Genomic DNA, 19,850 nt, shown 5'->3' with positions numbered 1-19,850 from the left:
CCTTCAAACAACTAGCTGAGATCATGGGAATTTTCCTGGGACAGCAGGGAAGAGAAAGGGGCCGTTCTGAAGCACGGGCCACTGCTCAGGTAGGGTGAGTGACCACGGAAACTGGATGGGCCCCTTGTGCCCCAGGCAGGTTTCTGGCTGTCTCTAAGGCAGGAGAGTAGACACACAAGTTTGTTAGCCTAGCATTTTAGCCTAGCTTTAGCTTTTTATAAATAAATAAATTTTATTTATATTAGCTTTTACTTTTAGCCTGAGCAGGCTTCTCCAGTAGGTGAGGCTGTATTATTGCATGGTGCAAGAATGTAGCATATGTTACTTTGAATAGATTTTGAACATCTTCTACACTTTGAAAAGAAAAATACAATATTTTGAAAAGAATTAATGTTTTTTGTTCACTTTAAGGAACAGACCCAATGAAAAAGAGAAAGCAAAGCTGAAGAAATAATCACAAAATGATTGTCTCTAAGAGATAGAATTTTGATGGGCTTTTTATGTATTGTTTGAATGTTTTATAATAAGCTAACTCATTTTAGAGGGAGAGCAAACAGCAGAGTTTTGTTGCTGGAGCAGGGTGAATAAAAACAGTTCTTAGCTCTCAGGGTGTGGTAAGAACAAGGTAGGCAAGTTTTACTACCTATGAAGTAAAATCTATAATTTTCTTGTGAGGGGCCCTACACTACTGAGAATATAAGGCCCATGAAAGGGAATGGAAGGAGGGGTCTGCTCTCCAAGTCCTCGTGGATCTTTCTCTCTGTTTTCCTACTCCTGAAGCCCTGAGGAATGTGGGGTTCCCACGCCTTTTTTTTTTCCTGCAAGTGAGAGTGAGAAGAGTTAGGAGAATTTGGCATCTTCTGTTAAGCCTCAGTACTGTTATTTATTAGGTGGCTTTGCCCAAAACATCCCCATGTGTTTGGTGCGCCAACTCCTTTAGAATTTGCTCAAGCCTCCTTGTGACATGAATCCTCTCTCTCTCAACCTTCTGGCCATCCCAGAATAGCCCTATTTTCTTCCCTTTTCTTTAATTTTGAAGCAAGTTATGACAGATTTTACTCTTTCATTGTGGTTTGGATGCTACTTGGAATCCTCAACTCAATTCCTGATCATTTGTTAATGATAATTGTCTCTTTGCTTTACCTGTACTATATGGTTGTTCTGCAAAAGTTTGAATTTTTCAGAAGTGGAAGAGTAGTGTTTGAATATATGCATACATTAAAATATTATATCTAATCTTTACTTTTGTAAGTAAACTACAAACTGGTGGACAGTTATTTTAAGTGAAATAAGGTTCAGTGATATTGATTCATCTATTTGAACCCTACATGCCCTACTGGTGGGTCCTCAAAGTTACTTATACGTATTGAATGGTAAGAGTCTGCAAAGAGGAATGTCAGGGTATAAGGAATTCAGCAAGCTCTTTGGCCATTAAAGGCAAAATGGCCATGACATCCTTTAAAATCAACTTTGTTGTTTAATTATTCCATTTGCCTAACCCACAGGTATCTGGTAACTGGAAAGGCTTTTTATAGGTGAACTGTTCTACCCTCTGTGACATTTTTGAAGATAAGAACCATTTATTTAGTTCCCAAGAAAGTTGGTGCAGCAGTGTCATGTTCCTCAGTGATTTCTCTTTAAAAAAAAAAAAAAATCTATCCACCTCTGTGATCTGCTCTCTCATCAGCTCATCTATTTAATTTTGGCTGCCCTTTTCTAAATTGAAGCCATCAGTGTTCTTGGTGCCAGCAGATTTCTGTCAATCTTCTTTTCATCCATTATTTCTCTGTCTAAATCTGAGGCTGCCTCTTGGCCCCTAATCTGTAGCCACACAGAAATGCCTGCTTGTACTTCTCCAAACACATCCTGCTTTTGTGCCCACCTGACTTGAATAGCTATGTCTTTTAAGGCTCCCTTTTGTATATGATGAACCCCCTTATTATTCTTTAAGACTCACCTTCTACCTTACCTGTCCTATCTGTCTCCACCTCAGTCCTCCACTCCAAGCAAAATTAGGCTGCCTGCCCTTTGTGCTCCAGTAGCACATTGTACACATCCGTGTTGTCATGCTCCCAGCCTCACTCTCTAGAGCAGTATTCTGCAGTGTGGAGTGCAGGGCAATCCTATGAAGAAAGGTGGGGGAAGGCAGTGCTGGATCTTCTCTTTATATATACTTATTTTAAACCTAAGGGAATAAAGTAAGCTTTTCTTATTTCTCCTGGCAGCTTCACTTAGTCCCTCATTACACATGGTTTGCTCTCACTCATGTGCTCATATTCAGTATATTGTGAAATGTTGCAGTTATGTTTGTCTGGTTTTAAGGGGAATTACAGATTATGTTAATTTAAAAAAAAATTGAAATTAGTCTTCACAAAATGGACATGGGCCTTAAATGGATTCATACAAAGAACCCCTGGATTGTAGGTGACACTTGTAATATTAGCAAAAGCAAATGGCAGGGAAAAGCCAGAGCCAGCCCTGAAACCTCTATGAGGACTTCCATGGCAGCAGTGTTGCATGTGGTCATGCATCATGACTGATCAGAGTAGAACTGCCTCATCAGATCTGTTACAGGTAAAAAGTATATCATTAGCAGCTAATTAGTTCTGACAGAAGATTTAAAGTAATTAAGACCACTTGAATACAGATTTACATCAACTATTGCTCCCTGTAAGCATTATCCTAAGGGTTTATTTTGCCCTGATGTATTAGAGAATAGTAATAATTTATAATAATAGTAATAATTTACAAATGGTAAATATCCATTATTGACCGAACATGCTAAATATGAATTAATAGGAGTGTGTAATAAAAAGTTTAGAGACATCATCATATACTGTGAGCTGTTGGAGGACAGCCTTTTCTTCTTTTCTGTTATCAATTTTTTTATTGTGGTAAAAATATGTATAAGAAAACATTTGCTATTTTGACCTTTTTTAATATACATTTCAGTGACATTAATTACATTCATGTTGTACAACCATCACCACTATCTAGCTCCAATATTTTTAATCAACCGTAACAGAAACTCAGGGCTCTTTAAGCAATAACTTCCCTTTCCCCCTCCCACCCATCCCTGGTAACTACTAATAAACTTTGGCCTCTATGTGTTTGTCTATTCTAGATATTTTATACAAGAAGACTGTGTCTTCTTCATCTTTGTATCTCCAGCACCTAGCCCAGTGACTGGAATACAGTAGGGACTGAGTAAATATTGAATGAGTGAGTGAAGCAATGGATGTACAAATACAGGAAGGTGAATGCTTTATAGAGAAACAGTCATTTTCTGTATTTTAAGATATTAACTTCTGCAACCTGAAACTAGAGGTAGGAACTCAAGATGAAAGAATCTGATGACTCAGATACAGGAAATGGGTTTATGTATAAGTGTGTGCAGTGAATTACGACCATATAATATGAATGGGTCTGGTGAGGTCATCACTTCCTGCTTTAAGAGCAAACATCAGGACTGCCAGTTAAAGGGAAGAATCTGAGATCATATTCCTTGTGATTTCATACCCAAAACTGTACTTCATTTTCCAGATCCCCTCATACCTTTACTTGTACACCTGTTACCCTAGACACTTTGCTGCCTGAAATGCTCAGCTAAATTACTGAATGATTTCACTTACCTCCACTGTGGTCAAAGTCCCAAAAGTATTTTCTGATAAATGATTGCAACCTCACTTGCACAACCAGAAAGCTCAGCCCTCTTCATTTAATATAGAAGAATCTTTCCAAGTCATGTCATGATACTATACCAAAAATCTCACTGTAGGACCCAAAAGGTTTACTATTTAAATATTAGTTATTATTGAGAGCTATGGCTTCCTAATAGAAGGACCCTTTAATAATTTCTATTCATAAATAATGATATTGTGTACTAAGGAAAGCAATACCTGCTAAACTACCTGCTAACAATTTGTGTTTTCAGGAATAAAGAAAGGTATCACTCCCCCAACTTTTTGAAAACAGAAAAACAATTTCAATAATTAGTATGAAATGAGGGCAATGGGTTCAAACCACTGACCTTTCAGTTAGCAGCGGATTGCTTAACCACTGTGCAACCAGGGCTCCTTAGTATAAAATGAAGCCTCATTATTTTGGTTGCAAATGTTTAATTCATCTATATGGTCTTAATTAAAGGCTCTTTAAGTTTTTATGGTAGTTATTAGCTGACATAGCATGCTCTAGGACTAGTAATGTAGGCATCTCACAAATAATATTGATGTTTTAATTAAATGTTCCTGATAAATAAAGAATATACATTTTGACCACTAATATTTTTTGCTGAGTTATTGGGAGAGAGTGGCAACCATCAATAACCAGTTGGGCTTTCCTTTCTGTAGTTCACTGCCCATAAGTCCAATGGAGATTAAGTACCATGAAGGCAGAAAATACGTCTCTTTTGCCCACTCTTGTAGCTCCAATCCCCCACGTGTCTGTTAGTTTGTCTTACTGTGGGGGCTTGCATGTTGCTGTGATGCTGGAAGCTATGCCACTGGCATTCAGATACCAGTAGGGTCACCCATGGAGGACAGGTTTCAGCTGAGCTTCCAGACTAAGACAGACTAGGAAGAAGGACCCGGCAGTCTACTTCTGAAAAGCATTAACCAGGGAAAACCATATGAATAACAGTGGAACATTGTCTGATATAGTGCTGGAAGATGAGCCCCTCAGGTTGAAAGGCGCTCAATAGATGACTGGAGAAGAGCTGCCTCCTCAAAGTGGAGTCGACCTTAATGACGTGGATGGAGTAAAGCTTTCAGGACCTTCACTGCTGATGTGGCATGACTCAAAATGAGAAGAAACAGCTGCAAACATCCATTAATAATTGGAACCTGGAATGTACAAAGTATGAATCTAGGAAAATTGGACATCGTCAAAAATGAAATGGAACACATAAACATCAACATCCTGGGCATTAGTGAGCTGAAATGGACTGGTATTGGCCATTTTGACAATCAGATAGTCTACTATGCTGGGAATGACAACTTGAAGAGGAATGATATTGCATTCATCGTCGAAAAGAACGTTTCAAGATCTATCCTGAACTACAACGCTGTCAGTGATAGAATAATATCCATATGCCTACAAGGAAGACCAGTTAATACGACTGTTATTCAAATTTATGCACCAACCACTGGGAACAAATTTGAAGAAACAAGATTTTTATCAGCTGCCGCAGTCTGAAATTGACTGAACATGCAATCCAGATGCATTGATAATTACTGCTGATTGGAATGCGAAAGTTGGAAACAAAGAAGAAGGATTGGTAGTTGGAAAATATGGCCTTGGGTGATAGAAACGATGCCAGAGATTGAATGATAGAATTTTGCAAGACCAATGACTTCTTCATTGCAAATATCTTCTTTCATCAACATAAACGGCGACTATATACATGGACCTCACAAGATGGAACACACAGAAATCAAATTGACTACATCTGTGGAAAGAGACGATGGAAAAGCTCAGTATCATCAGTCAGAACAAGGCCAGGGACCAACTGTGGAACGGACCATCAATTGCTCATATGCAAGTTCAAGCTGAAACTGAAGAAAATCAGAGCAAGTCCACAAGAGCCAAAATATGACCTTGAGTATATCCCACCTGAATTTAGAGACCATCTAAAGAATAGATTTGATGTGTTGAACACTAGTGACCGAAGACCAGACGAGTTGTGGAATGACATCATCCATGAAGAAAGCAAGAGGTCATTGAAAAGATAGGAAAGAAAGAAAAGACCAAGATGGATGTCAGAGGAGACTCTGAAACTTGCTTTCGAACGCCAAGCAGCTAAAGCAAAAGAACTGAACAGAAGATTTCAGAGGGCCTCTCGAGAAGACAAAGTATTATAATGACATGTGCAAAGAGCTGGAGATGGAAAACCAAAAGGGAAAACACGCTTGGTGTTTCTCAAGCTGAAAGAACTGAAGAAAAATTCAAGCCTCGAGTTGCAATAGTGAAGGATTCCCTGGGGTAAATATTAAACAACACAGGAAGCATCAAAAGAAGATGGAAGGAATACACAGAGTCATTATACCAAAAAAAATTAGTCGATATTCAACCATTTCAAGAGGTGGCATATGATCAGGAACCGATAGTACTGAAGGAAGAAATCCAACCTGCTCTGAAGGCATTGGCGAAAAACAAGCCTCCAGGAATTGATGGAATATCAATTGAGATGTTTCAACAAACAGATGCGGCGCTGGAGGTGCTCACTTGTCTATGCCAAGAAATATGGAAGACAGCTTCCTGGCCAACTGACTGGAAGAGATCCATATTTATGCCTATTCCCAAGAAAGGTGATCCAACTGAATGTGGAAATTATAGAACAATGTCATTAATATCACACACAAGCAAAATTTTGCTGAAGATCATTCAAAAACGGCTGCAGCAGTATATTGACAGGGAACTGCCAGAAATTCAGTCTGGTTTCAGAAGAGGACGTGGAACCAGGGATATCATCGCTGATGTCAGGTGGATCCTGGCTGAAAGCAGAGAATACCAGAAGGATGTTTACCTGTGTTTTATTGACTATGCAAAGGCATTCGACTGTGTGGATCATAAGAAATTACGGATAACATTGCAAAGAATGGGAATTCAAGAACACTTAATTGTGCTCATGAGGAAAGTTTACATAGATCAAGAGGCAGTTGTTCGGACAGAACAAGGGGATATTGATTGGTTTAAAGTCAGGAAAGGTGTGCGTCAGGGTTGTATTCTTTCACCATACCTATTCAATCTCTATGCTGAGCAAATAGTACGAGAAGCTGGACTATATGAAGAAGAACGGGACATCAACCTGCGTTATGCAGATGACACAACCTTGCTTGCTGAATGTGAAGAGGGCTTGAAGCACTTACTAATGAAGATCAAAGACCACAGCCTTCAGTATGGATTGTACCTGAACATAGAGAAAACAAAAATCCTCACAACTGGACCAATGAGCAACATCATGATAAACGGAGAAAAGATTGAAGTTGTCAAGGATTTCATTCTACTTGGATCCACAAACAACAGCCATGGAAGCAGCTGTCAAGAAATCAAAAGACACATTGCATTGGGTAAATCTGCTGCAAAGGACCTGTTTAAAGTGTTGAAGAGCAAAGATGTCACCTTGAAGGCTATTGTGCACTTGACCCAAGCCATGGTATTTTCAATCATATCGTATGCATGTGAAAGCTGGACAGTGAATAAGGAAGACCAAAGAAGAATTGACACCTTTGAATTGTGGTGTTGGCGGAGAATACTGAATATACCAAGGACTGCCAAAAGAATGAATAAATCTGTCTTAGAAGAAGTACAACCAGAACACTCCTTAGAAGCAAGTATGGCAAGACTGCATCTTACATATGTTGGACATGTTGTCAGGAGGGATCAGTCCCTGGAGAAGGACATCATGCTTGGCAGAGTACAGGGTCAGCGGAAAAGAGGAAGACCCTCAATGAGGTGGATTGACACAGTGGCTGCAACAATAAGTTCAAGCATAACAACGATTGTAAGGATGGCTTAGGACTGGGCAGTGTTTCATTCTGTTGTGCATACGGTCACTACGAGTTGGAACGACTCGATGGCACCTAACAACAACATAACTCCAATGCCTAGTACAGTGCTTAGCATATAATAGGAATTGAATAAATATGTTTTGGATTGAATGAATGAATGAAGTATGTGTAAGCTTTACTCCTGATACCGTCCACATATTGTATCTCTGTCTGCACATAAAGACAAGTCTTAAGTAATAGCTATTACTTAAGGGAGTGGTTTTCGAATTGTGATTTGGGGAAATTGGTACACTATGATAATACCAAGCGGCTCTGCAAAACAGTAAATTACTTTCTGCCAAACATTACATTGCCTGAGTGTATTTGTGAGGAGTCTTAGTTACAACACAATCTAACTTAAAAAAAAAAAAAAAACTAGAAAAATTTATTGGCTCAGGAATAGCAACAAAGTTGAAAAGATGAAGCCAAGGAAAGGGCAAGATTGAGTCTACGTCTTAGAAAAAATCACCACTTCCATTTCAGCATGTGGGCTTCTTCATTTATGCTCACCGCAGACCTGTTTTCTTTTAGTGGGTAACATGGCACTTGACAGCTGTTAAACTTTGTTATCTTAAAGCTTTCATCACTGGATAGACTGACTTCAAGCCTTTTTTAGCTTCAAGTTTAATATCTTGGAAAAGAAATTTTGTTTACAAAAGAGTTTGGCTATTGTAAAGATTTGAAAAATTTCTATTCTAAGCAATGAATTTGTAACCCCACCACTCTTCTTTCACCCATCTGTTCTTCCTTAGCATCATTTCCCTAGTTCTGAACTTGGATCTCCCTGCCCAGTTCCACCCCTGTCTTAACTCTCCTCCTGGCATATTTGGCCCTCAGCTTTCCTGCTCTTTGTAGCTTGGGGTACCTTCTAGTCCTTCTATCCTCTCGTCTTGGGTGAAGTTTCCCTCCCCAGGGAATCCCCTTTACAACTTGCTGTCTGGGAGAAATTGAGCAATATAATATGCAAGCTTCAAGATTATATAAATCATAGCCAAAAAAAAAAACAAACCCATTGCCCTCAAGTGAATTCCCAGTCATAGATCATAGCTGTATTAAATCTTCATGATGCTTTTAAAAGTTTTTCACTTAATGACAAAAGGCACTCATTATTTGACACTCATTATAATTTTTTTTTTTTTTTGTAGTACCAAGCCTTGGTAGTACAGTGGTTAAGAGATCGGCTACTAGCCAAAACGTCGGCAGTTCAAATCTACCAGCTGCTTCTTGGAAGCCCTATGGGGCAGCTCTACTCTGTCCTATAGGGTTGCTATGAGTCGGAATTGACTTGATGGCAATAACTTGGTAGTGTCAAGCAGCATGTAAATAGGGTAGATGTTCTTAAAATAACTTCATTCGTAAAGTGGGACACATTAAAACATCAGGCAACTAGAATTTTTTCTGATACAAGTGCTAAGAAATGACCTTGATCACTAAAAAGGTACATACATATTGAAGCATGAGGATGGTCAATATAGTCTTTCCCTTCTGTTTCTGGACAGCCAATTAAGGCTCCTATACCTCCACCAAGCTACAGCAAAGCCTGACCCAAGACAGGTTTGACAATGACATTATTTTTCTATGACCAAAGGAGATATGGGCCCATTTTTAGGGGAGGACAGTTCATCTTCAATATCCCATTAAACTTTTATGCTGAATTTATAAAATGTAAGAATTGTCCTGAAAATACCTTTTGAATCTTGAGAAAACAGTTACAAATAAAGACAGAGAGTAGAATGAATTCTAATCAAAGTAAACATCTTTAGAAATAAATAGGTATGGTAATGGTCCTACAGAGCATTCTTCACTTAGTCTATGGTGAGATTACTTTAAAATGAAGAGAAATCAAGTTTTAATTTATGAAGATACGGTAAGTGCTTTTGAAAGAGTAATGATCTAGCCTTTCTCTTAAGGGAATTTGGGATGAGAATTAGAGTTGATCTAGGAGCAACCCAATTAACTTTACCATAATCGTTTCACGTTCTGTAATAGCGGTTAAGAGCTCAGGCTGCTCATCAAAAGGCTGGCAGTTGGAACCCACCAACCGCTCCTTGGAAACCCTATGGGGCAGTTCCACTCTGTCCTACAGAGTCACTATGATTTAGAATTGACTTGATGGCAACAGGCTTTATGGGTAGTAAATTAGTGTGAATTCTATCATACCTAAACTTTCTTTCTTTTTTGTTCTATGTTCTTATTTAAAATATCTGAAATAAAGTCTGGCTATTTAAACCAAAATCAAATTCACTAAAGGACTATTTGGCCTTTTAAAAAATATATCTTCATGTTACAGAGAGAATGAAAAATATTATTTTATAAGGAGTTGTTTCTCAAACTTGGGATCATAGACATTGCTAGGAGATCTGCAAGTTCTTTATGAGAATTGAAATATTGTGTGATTTATTTCAAACGTAATCTTAAAGAAAGAATATAAATATTTAGTCTAAATCCATCCGTACAACTTTGGTGCTTATTTTTGTGCCCATGGATTTATGATGACATTAGTGTCAAGCGATCACCCAAGTAACAGTGTCTACATTTTAGTACATTGCTTTTGAAATCAGAGTCTAAGAATCATGAGTCTCTGGACATATTTTTAGGGATCTGTGAGTATTCTCGTAATAACATTATTAATATATTTTTTATATATTTAGTGTGCACCAGGAGCCCTCGTGGCACAGTGGTTAAGAGGTCAGCTGCTAACTGAAAGGTTGGCAGATTGAAACCACCAGCCACTCCTTGAAAACCCTATGGGGCAGTTCTACTCTGTCCTGTAGGGTCACTATGAGTCAGAGTCAGCTCAATGGCCGTGGTTTTGGTTTTTTGGTAGTGTGTGCCAGATGCTCGTCTAAGAAGTTTTTGTGTATCATCTGCCATAATTCTTACAACAATATTAGGAAATATCATTATTATTTTCGTTTTACAAATAGGCAAACTGAGGTACGAAGAAGTAAAGGAATTGCCAGAGGTCTCAGCGCTGGGTGAACTCAACACTCTGGCTCTAGAGTTCACACTCTTGAGTGCTCTGGTTTATTACTTCCCTCTTGGGCACAATGGGTACTGTGGTTTCTTTTCTTTGTCATCGGTTACCCATATTTATGGTCATTTAAAAAGCTACTGTGTTAATTAATTTAATGAATATGTATTTTAATTTATTAGCATAAAAAGACCAGAAAATATTGATTGGCTGGTGTTTTAAGGGAATAAGAAGAAGTTATTTTATATAGCAAACATTTTTAGGGTGGTCAATAGAAAGCTGTTAAATCATAATAGCAACAAAGTAAATAATTTCTGCTGAGGTACCCTATCTACTTAGGAAGAAGAAAATGTTCTGTTTACACAATTTCCATTTTCTTCCCTTTCCCTTCCTGAGCAATCATTCCTAAAGCCATTAGGTGAAGTGTCTATGCTGCAAGAGGGAGCAAACCATGGTGGCCCAGAGCATGGTGTTGAAACCCAAAAAGGCAGAAGAGGACATTCATTTGGAGGGGTTCAGCTGCCACAGATTAACCAGAGTAAGAACCTCATCCATGTGGAGGGGCAGTCCAGTGAGGGGTATCATAAATTCGGTGAGGGAGAGCATTTATAAATGGGGGCGATCTGGTGCTGGATGTCAGGCCCAAGTAGGGTGAGAAGAGCATCAACATGGAGAGGGAAGCCTGACTTGGGTTTTGAAACTCAACTGAGTAGGAGGAGTGTCCATGCGATGAGATGGTAGAGAATATGGGGAGTAAGAATGAGATAGGAATCTGTTTGAAAGGGTATAGCCCGCCATGGAATGTTGGAGTCCAGGTGGTGGTGGAGAGCATCTGGTGCAGGTTGGTGGAAACCAAGTGAGATGAGGAGGCCATCTGTGTGGTGGAAAGGTGGCATCAGAGATGGGAGATTGTTTATAAACAGGGAGACGATCTAATAATAAAAGACACTAAAGATAAAGAGAGCCATGTTTCTCATCACTGCAGAAAGGAGTTACAGATATGGAAAGGGAGAAAACTAGAATGAACCCTGTACTGTTGGATTGCAGTTGGAGATATAAGTGAGAATAGATAAATAAATACACATTCAGGAAACCCTGGTAGCATAGTGGTTAAGTGCTACAGCTGCTAACCAAAAGGTCTGCAGTTCGAATTCACCACGCGCTCCTTGGAAACTCTAGGGGGCAGTTCTACTCTGTCCTATAGGGTCACTATGAGTCAGAATCAACTTGACGGCAGTGCGTTTTTTTTTTCTGTATACGTACATACATATATATATAAATGTTTGTTGTACATACAGTTAGAAAGATAAATACAGATTTCAGTGTGTGTGTGTATTTCCTAACTTTGCCCACAGGGAGGGCCTAGGAGCAGCATCATCTCAATAGCCATGAGCACATCTAGAGCCCAGATCTTGGCTTCTAAATACCATTCTCCCAGGAACCCTAGCTTCTTGGAAACATAGCTGATTCCAGGACTGGGACAAGCATAGCACGAGAAGAACCTGCAAAAAGAACCTGTTGTGCCAGAAGCAAGGAAGTGCTCAAAGAAGGATTTCAAAAGGACACAGAATTCTATAACCACATATGAATTTTTATATCCCTTTATTTATTTCTGCAAGGACATTTGTTAAATATCTGTGGTGTAAGCGTGCGCTTGATTTGATTACCAGGAATTGATTGGCAAAAATTAGAACAAGATTGGGGCAAATAGTTGGAGCTAGAGATGGATGCAAAATAAGTGAGTGAAAGTGAATGCGGATTAAACAGTCCTGGGAATATGGGGAGAAAGTAGAATATGTGGAAAAGAGTTTGAGAAGCATGGGGATGGGGAGAAGTCCCCAAAGAAGAAATGGACAATTTGGTGACTTCAGAGGCTTGGGTATTAACACCAAGAGGTAGAAGAAACTAGCCTGGGTTGTAGAATTTATAGAGAGATGTTAGTTCTAAAGATTGTAGAATTTGGTTCATCTCCCTTTGGATGGAGAGGGAAATGGGAAAACTTGCTTCAGCCTGAACTTGTGGTACTTTCTGGATCTCCCAGTTAAAAGCACATCTGTTAATTTCAAAGTTAAGGTCTCAGAAGTTGAAAAAGCTTAGGAGAAAAAAACTCTACTGTAACCACATTGCATATGGCTAATTTGCCTTCATGTATGGGGAAGCAGTGATGTGTACTAAAATAAGTCTTAAACTAGGCTAATCATTAATATTTCTTGGGGAGCTTTTAAAAATATAGAGAGTCTTAAGAGTCCTTAGGAATCAATGGTACGGTTAAACGAGTGAAACCAGCTACTCTAAAACCTGGTTTTACCATTTCCTGAATGAGTTTTTAAATAAGTTATTTAACCCCCTTGAGACTCAGTTTTCTCACATGTATAAATGGGATTAATAGTAGCTATTTTTTTTTATAGTGTTGTATTGTGCACTGTAGGTGCTGTCTCAATAATTGTTAACTTCTGCCCCTCCCTACCCCCCGCCCACACACATTGATACACATCTTACACTCCAGGATGCCTCATGTTGTAGCTAAAACAAAACAAAACCGCACTCTAAAATCTTATTAACTGAGACTGTAAGTTAGCTAGCTTAGTAAAAAAGGAAAAAGACCACGAAATAAAGGAGAGCAGAGAATTTCCCTTTCCTTTGTGAAGAACTAGGTTGAAACAAAATATTGAGCCAGGAAAATAAACTTTCTTGACATCATTTTACCATGCTTCTCTGGTCATATCAGACGTCCCCTCTTCTCAAGAACTTAACTGCTCATCCTGTGTTCGTCGTTCTCTCACTGGAAACCCCATCCAGACCTGCCTGAGGGCCCACCTCTCACCCAAGTGTCTTATGTGTCTTAATTACCCACTCTACATTTCCCTGCAGTAAAGTGTCTAGCCACCTCAGTGCAGCCCATCTAAACTGTAAATTAGATGTAAACAACTATTAAATCTCCAAATTTGCCTATATAGGGAAGTAGGATGCTTTGTTGACGCAAACTGAGGGAAATGGAAAGAGGAAACAGGAAGTGAACAATTTTCTCTTTTGGCTTTTTCTTTTGTTCTTCCTGCTTTCCTTTCTCCTCACTCTTTCTTTCCCTCCATCTGAACTTTCTAAAAAAACTTTCTTAGAACTCCTTTAATCTTCCCCTTTATTTCTTCACTTCCTAGCCTTAATAGCTTTTCCTTAACAGACAATAACACAAAAAATGAATTAATATTTGTTGGCAATTATTTTATTCATTCAAAGCATATTAGCGGCTACCATGTTCCAGGCGATGTCATTTAACAGTTTTATAGCCTTTGTTGTTAATTTAGAGAGTGTTGGATTGATATTTTTATTTGAAACCTTTTTTAAAAACTTTTGTGTAGCATTTTAGAAGAAAATTGCTCCTTGAATATTTGATCCTTTTTAGAAAAAAAAATCTTTATTCTGGAATATTGTAAACCCACAGATACATTCTTCTCTTCTACTTTTTAATAATGAAATCATGATTCTGAGAATTTTTTTTTTCCTTCAATTCCCTTCCAGAACCAGCGACACATCTTTCTACTTACTCTCAGCTATGTTGAAACTGCAAATGAAACTCTATTGGAGTTTCAAAAGAGGAAATTTTGCTAAATGTAATTTTCTAATGCAAAGAAATGGTGTTAATATTTATCCCATGTCTATACTGATGAGTACTTTTCTAGAAGATTTTTCATACTCCTTTGTATGGAGAGGCACCCAAATATCTTGGGTGCTTTATATTATCCCAGGCTGTATCAGTTGGGAATTCTGCTTGGCTGAAAGTATACAGAACCTGATTGCAGAAGCTTGGGGATTTATTTTTCTCATATAATAAGTCCAGAGGGAAGCAGTTCAGGACAGGCATAGCAGATTCTTGATAGCATCCATGTCCCAGGCTCCTCTTACCTTTTTTCTCTGCCATAGGTAGCACACAGCTTTTATCCTAATACTTTTTAGTTATAGATGGCTTCTCCTTGTCTAATTTCACACATACATTCCAGGCAAGAAGAAGGGAGAAAGGACATGAGGGAAGGGGCAGTGCCTATATGAAGAAAGCAAACCTTGCCCTTTAATTCCCAGGGTACCTCTGCTTGTATCTCATTGGCAAGAACTGTGTCACATGGCCATTTGTTTGCCCTGAATGAAATTGGATTCTGTTAGGAAGGAAAAAGGGAGAGTGGTACTGGCATCTTGCTATGTCTGCAACAGTTTTAAACTTCAGATGATAAAATTTCCTCAGCAGTAACAGTGAGAAGCACAACAAAACTCCATCTAATTGTTGAACTCTATAACCTTGCTTGTGGTCTTGGCTTTAGCAGTTTTGTTTTAATGAACGAGCTAGTAATCAAGAGAAAGAGCAATGCATTTGTGACCATTAATCAAAAGGAAAAGTACTGTGTTTTGAATTATTTTGTTAAAGAACATATCAGAAGAAATATCTCCTACAAGGCACAAAAATCTGTGTGGCTTCACAGGATTTTGGCAACTTGCTAGGGTCAAGGTGCTCCTGGAAGTAGTCCAAGTTTAGTAGGTTCAGAGATGTTTGTAAATAGGGGTACCAGGCTCTGGGTCTCTCATTAGCAGAGCTCACTAGATAATCACTTACAAACTCTAATGTCATTGCATTAATTCTACAATAAAAGATGTAATTATTCAGAGATAAAACCTTGTGTGATAATTTTTATTACTTTTAATTATATAAACAATTTATGTATATATACATTCTCATTGTAAAAATTCAAAGATTTCATTACAGATAAAGCTAACATCCCCATTGACACTAACCTCCAATTGCATTATCCTCTCCAATTTGGTCTACTTGTGTATCCTCTAGAATTTTTTTCCTTTGGCGTGTGTGTGTGTGTGTATAACATACATATGTGTGTGCATACATATGTGTGTGTAACATGTAGTTTTGTGTCTGTGCATCTTCATATAATGGTATCATATGGCATGTATCATGGTACAACTTCCATTCTTCACTCAATAATATATTTTGATAGAACCAGATTATCTGGGTCTACTAGTCAAACAGAGAATCTGCTTCTTATTCTCAAGCTCTTGGAAAAGTAACATGGCATAACTATTATTAGATTATTAACAAATAGAGGCATTGCCCAGGGTTCTTGATGTGGGGAGTTGTGTGCCATGACTGGCAGCTGAACAGCTGGTCAAGGGGCACCTGTCACCTGCTATTAACATGAACTTGCATTCAGTGCTGAAGTTCCCTGAGATAAAGTAAGCATGTTTTTCCTTCCTCACTTCTTTACACATACCTCAATATCCTACCCATGTTTGATTTGAAGTTTGCCCTTGACATTAATTTCATCCAATACAGGTGAGCCTAGATTAAAAATTTGAGGAAGAGGAGAAGAAAATTATGTTTGCCATTAATAGTACCATACCTTAGGGACAGGACTATGATCTCTAGTGCAGTCACTTAATGTTTACTCAGCAACTGTGTATGGAGTTCCTAAAACACACCAGGCATTGTTTTAGGCACTCTGGAAATAGAGATAATCAGCTAAAGGCCTTGCTTTCATGGAGCATACATCCTAGTTGTAGATAAGTGAACTGTAAACAAACTAATAAATATGTAGTATAAAGCCACATAGTGAGAAGTACTGTGAAGGAAAAAATTAGGCTAAGGGGATAAAGAATGACTGGTATTGGCGGACGCTACTTTACGTGGGATGATCAGAGAAGGCCTCACTGCAAATCTATATCCCTTACTCTAGTATATGGCCAATATTCAATAAACATTGGAATAAATACAAAAATGAAGAAGCACAGCAGTATATACAAGTGCATATACAAGGTGCAATAATAGTGTAGAAGAGTGAAAAAAAAACTCCATCTAGGTTAGGAGAGGCTTCAATAGGATGCTTAAAATGAGAATGAAAAATAAGTAGATATTGGACAGAGAGACGAGAGTAAGCAAAGACATTCCAAGAATAGGCAATAGCATTTGCAAAGGCAGGGAGGTATGAAAGAGCATGTTGCTAATTTACCACAAATTTAGTGGTTTAAACATCACACATTTATTGTCATACCATCCTAGAGATCAGAAGTCCAAAATAGGTCTCACTGGGCTGAAATCAGGAAACTCTGGTGGCACAGTGGTTAAGTGCTTTGGCTGCTAACCAAAAGGTTGACAGTTTGAATCTGCCAAGTGCTCTTTGGTAAACCATGAGGGGCAATTCTACTCTGTCCTGTAGGGTCTCTGTGAGTCAGAATTGACTCAACAGCAGTAGGTTTCGTTTCTTGGTTTTGGGCTAAAATCAAGGTGTCAGCAGGGCTGCATTCCTTTTGGAGGCTCTCAGGAAGAATCTATTTCCTTGCCTTTCCTAGTTTCTGGAGGCCACCCTCATTCCTTGGCTCATAGCCCCCTCTTCCATCTTCAAAGCTTACAGCATAGCAGCTTCAAATCTTTCTCCTTTCTGATCTCTGCTTTTGTCGTCGTATGTCCTTCTTGTCTCCCTCTTATAAGGAAGAATCCTTGTGGTTACTTTGGGCCCACTCAGATAACCCAGGATGGTATTCCTCTATATGGTCAAATGATTAAAAAAACAAAACAAAAACCCAAACCTGTTGCCATCGAGTCGATTCCGACTCATAGGTGATCTTATAGGACAGAGTAGAACTGCCCTATAGAGTTTCCAAAGAGCGCCTGGTGGATTCTAAGTGCTAACCTCTTGGTTAGCAGCCATAGCACTTAACCACTACACCAGCAACCGTAATTCCATCTGCAACCTTAAATTCTCTTTACTGTGTAACACAGTTGTGAGAATTAGGATGTGGACATCTTTGGGGAGCTGTTGCTCTGTCTACTATAAGCATCATGTATTTAGGGATCTGCAAATGATTTTGGAATGTTGGAGTGTTTAGTGCATATGGGTAATAGCTAATGGTAAAACTAAAAAGGCAAGCAATAGATTTAGAAGTACTTTTTTGGTTATGCAGAGTTGAACCCTGTTCTGCAAAGCAATGGAAAACCATTGGTAGTTAGGGAATTGTTATGGATTGAATTGTGTCCCCCCAAAATATGTGTTGACTTGACTAGGCCATGATTCCCAGTATTGTGTGGTTGTCCACCATTTTGTGACCCAATGTGATTATCCTATGTTATCCAATTGTAAATTCTAGCCTCATTGATGTTAATGAGGCAGGATTAGAAGCTGTTATATTAGTGAGGCAGAATGCAGTCTACAGGATTAGTTTGTATCTTGAGTAAATCTCTTTAGTGATATAAAAGAGTAAATTGAGCAGAGAGGAGGGGAACCTCATACCATCAAGAAAGAACAACCAGGAGTGGAGCATGCCCTTTGGACCTGGGGTCCCTGTGCTGAGAATTTCCTAGACCACGGGAATATTGATGACAAGGACCTTCTTCCAGAGCCAACAGACAGAGAAAGCCTTCCCCTGGAGCTGGTACCCTGAATTCCAACTTCTAGCCTCCTAGACTGTGAGAGAATAAATTTCTGTTTGTTAAAGCCATCCATTTGTTCTATTTCTGTTATGGCAGCACTAGATAACTAAGACAAGAGTTCTTTGAAATATTTGGGTTTTTGAGACATCACTCATTCAGGTAGTCATGTGATGATTGATGGGCCTAGGAAACCAGATAAAATAATCTGTGCAAAAGATCTGGAGAGGGTGAATTATCTGATACCTCTCTATGGATAGAGAGCTTAAAAGTAAAGGGGGCTAAGAGGAAACAGGTGAGTCTCTTACCTAAAGTCCAGGTATGTAGATTGGGAAAGTGGATTCCCATATTATGTCAGAAGAAAATTGTACAAACCAGTTTAAGCATGTCCAAAATGGCAAGTCAACAGAGAATCACTTTTTATTACTCTTCTTTTATGGGTTCCATGTTTGAGGGGGGTATTAGTTATAAAATTGTTTTTATTAATAAATAATTATTGCATTTTTACAAGTTGATTTGCCAAAACTCAAAACTGCCAGGCATGGCTTCTAATGCGAATTTCTGAGACCGTCAATGCATCTTGTGTAGATTCATCTATTCTTCCCTCAAATGTCTGGAAATTTCCTGTTTTATTTAGAATGTTCTGCCTTAAACTTCACAAATATACATTTTTCCTTGGGCTTTTGGAATTACTAAAGTATCTTTGAGGACATAGAGGGATAAAGTTGCTTTGAGGGCATAGAAGACTCACTGTAGTTGGTTCACTTGCTCTCTGTAGAACTCTGAAGCCCCTTAGAAACTGGGTCCTTCTAAGTTCTTTGCCTTGATTGACTTTGCTCTTTCCACTTGACTCTGCCACCCAGACTTTTACTGGAAAATCATATGGGATAAGTAGGTTTGCATTTGAATCATTTTCATTTGCAAAGTTGATTTAGAGTCTCTTCTTTGAGCTCTTACAGACATAAAAATAGGGAAATTCATAAGGATTAACTATATGTGGAAGTAGCTTCATGAGCAAATTTGTATGACTTATGAAAAGGACAGAGATTTTATAGATTTCCTTTGGCTAACTATGGATTTTATTTTGTAGTAAAAGGGCAGAATTTTTGAAAAACTTTTCTTATACTTGTACTGTGTGTGTGTATATATATACATACATAAATGGACCATTTTACAGCTATTACAGATAAAAAAAGATACATAGGTACATATATGCATGCAAGTACACACACATAGAATGATATGTGTATATATATCATGATTCCATTTGTAAAAATCGGATATACACATGAACTTGTATAGAAAGTTTCTAAAAGAAGAGAAAAATAAAATGACCTGACCATCAGGACTAAATGCAACTGGGTGACTAGGGCTGAATAGGGTTGGAAATTTTTATTTTTAGCCTTATAATCTTAATATAATTTGATATTATTTTAACTATTGTTATTTTTATTATTGAAAAAGTAGTTTAATATATTTATTACTCTCCATAGAGCATTAAAATAATGACCTTGTAAATATTTTAATGTTAACACACTTTTTAGTCTAAAAAGAATGAGAAATAAGTAAGTCAATTCAATATCAATATGGAGACTATACTCATAAATGTTTACAAGTTTACTTTTTTGAAAGATAGAATCCAATTCCTTTTTTACCTGATAAAATTTGGAAATCTTGATAGCTTTTCCCAAGATATAGTAAAATAATATTACCACTGCTAAGTATTTTTAAGTCTGTTTTTCTTCTTCTTGTAAAAAAAGAAAAATTTAGAAATTATGCTTAAGCAAAGAAAGAAGAAATCAATTGTAATCCTACTATATAGAAGTCGCTACTGTCAAATACTTTGGTCGGCAGAATTAGAATTGTTTCTCTTTATTCAAGTTTTCTCTCATTCATCTTAGTAAACTTT

General features: G+C 38.1%; 1 protein-coding gene across 6 annotated transcripts in view; it reads left to right on the top strand.

Moving 5' to 3' along the window:
- CCDC148 (coiled-coil domain containing 148) overlaps positions 1–19,850 on the top strand; it is a 263,194-nt gene that overhangs the window by 48,519 nt on the left and 194,825 nt on the right. For 5 of the 6 annotated variants that reach the window (XM_049888810.1, XM_049888808.1, XM_049888811.1 and 2 more), the window contains exon 2: positions 10,918–11,059. The exons of the other annotated variant lie outside the window; for it this stretch is intronic. In XM_049888810.1, coding sequence (XP_049744767.1) covers positions 10,951–11,059 — 109 coding nt within the window. In that variant the 5' untranslated portion in view covers positions 10,918–10,950. The remainder of the gene's footprint in view (positions 1–10,917; positions 11,060–19,850) is intronic. 6 annotated transcript variants of the gene reach the window in all.

Source organism: Elephas maximus, chromosome 6 (assembly GCF_024166365.1).
Source record: "Elephas maximus indicus isolate mEleMax1 chromosome 6, mEleMax1 primary haplotype, whole genome shotgun sequence".
Taxonomy (NCBI): domain Eukaryota; kingdom Metazoa; phylum Chordata; class Mammalia; order Proboscidea; family Elephantidae; genus Elephas; species Elephas maximus.
Note: the sequence above shows the minus strand (reverse complement) of the source record. Positions and strands in the feature narration are given on the sequence as shown.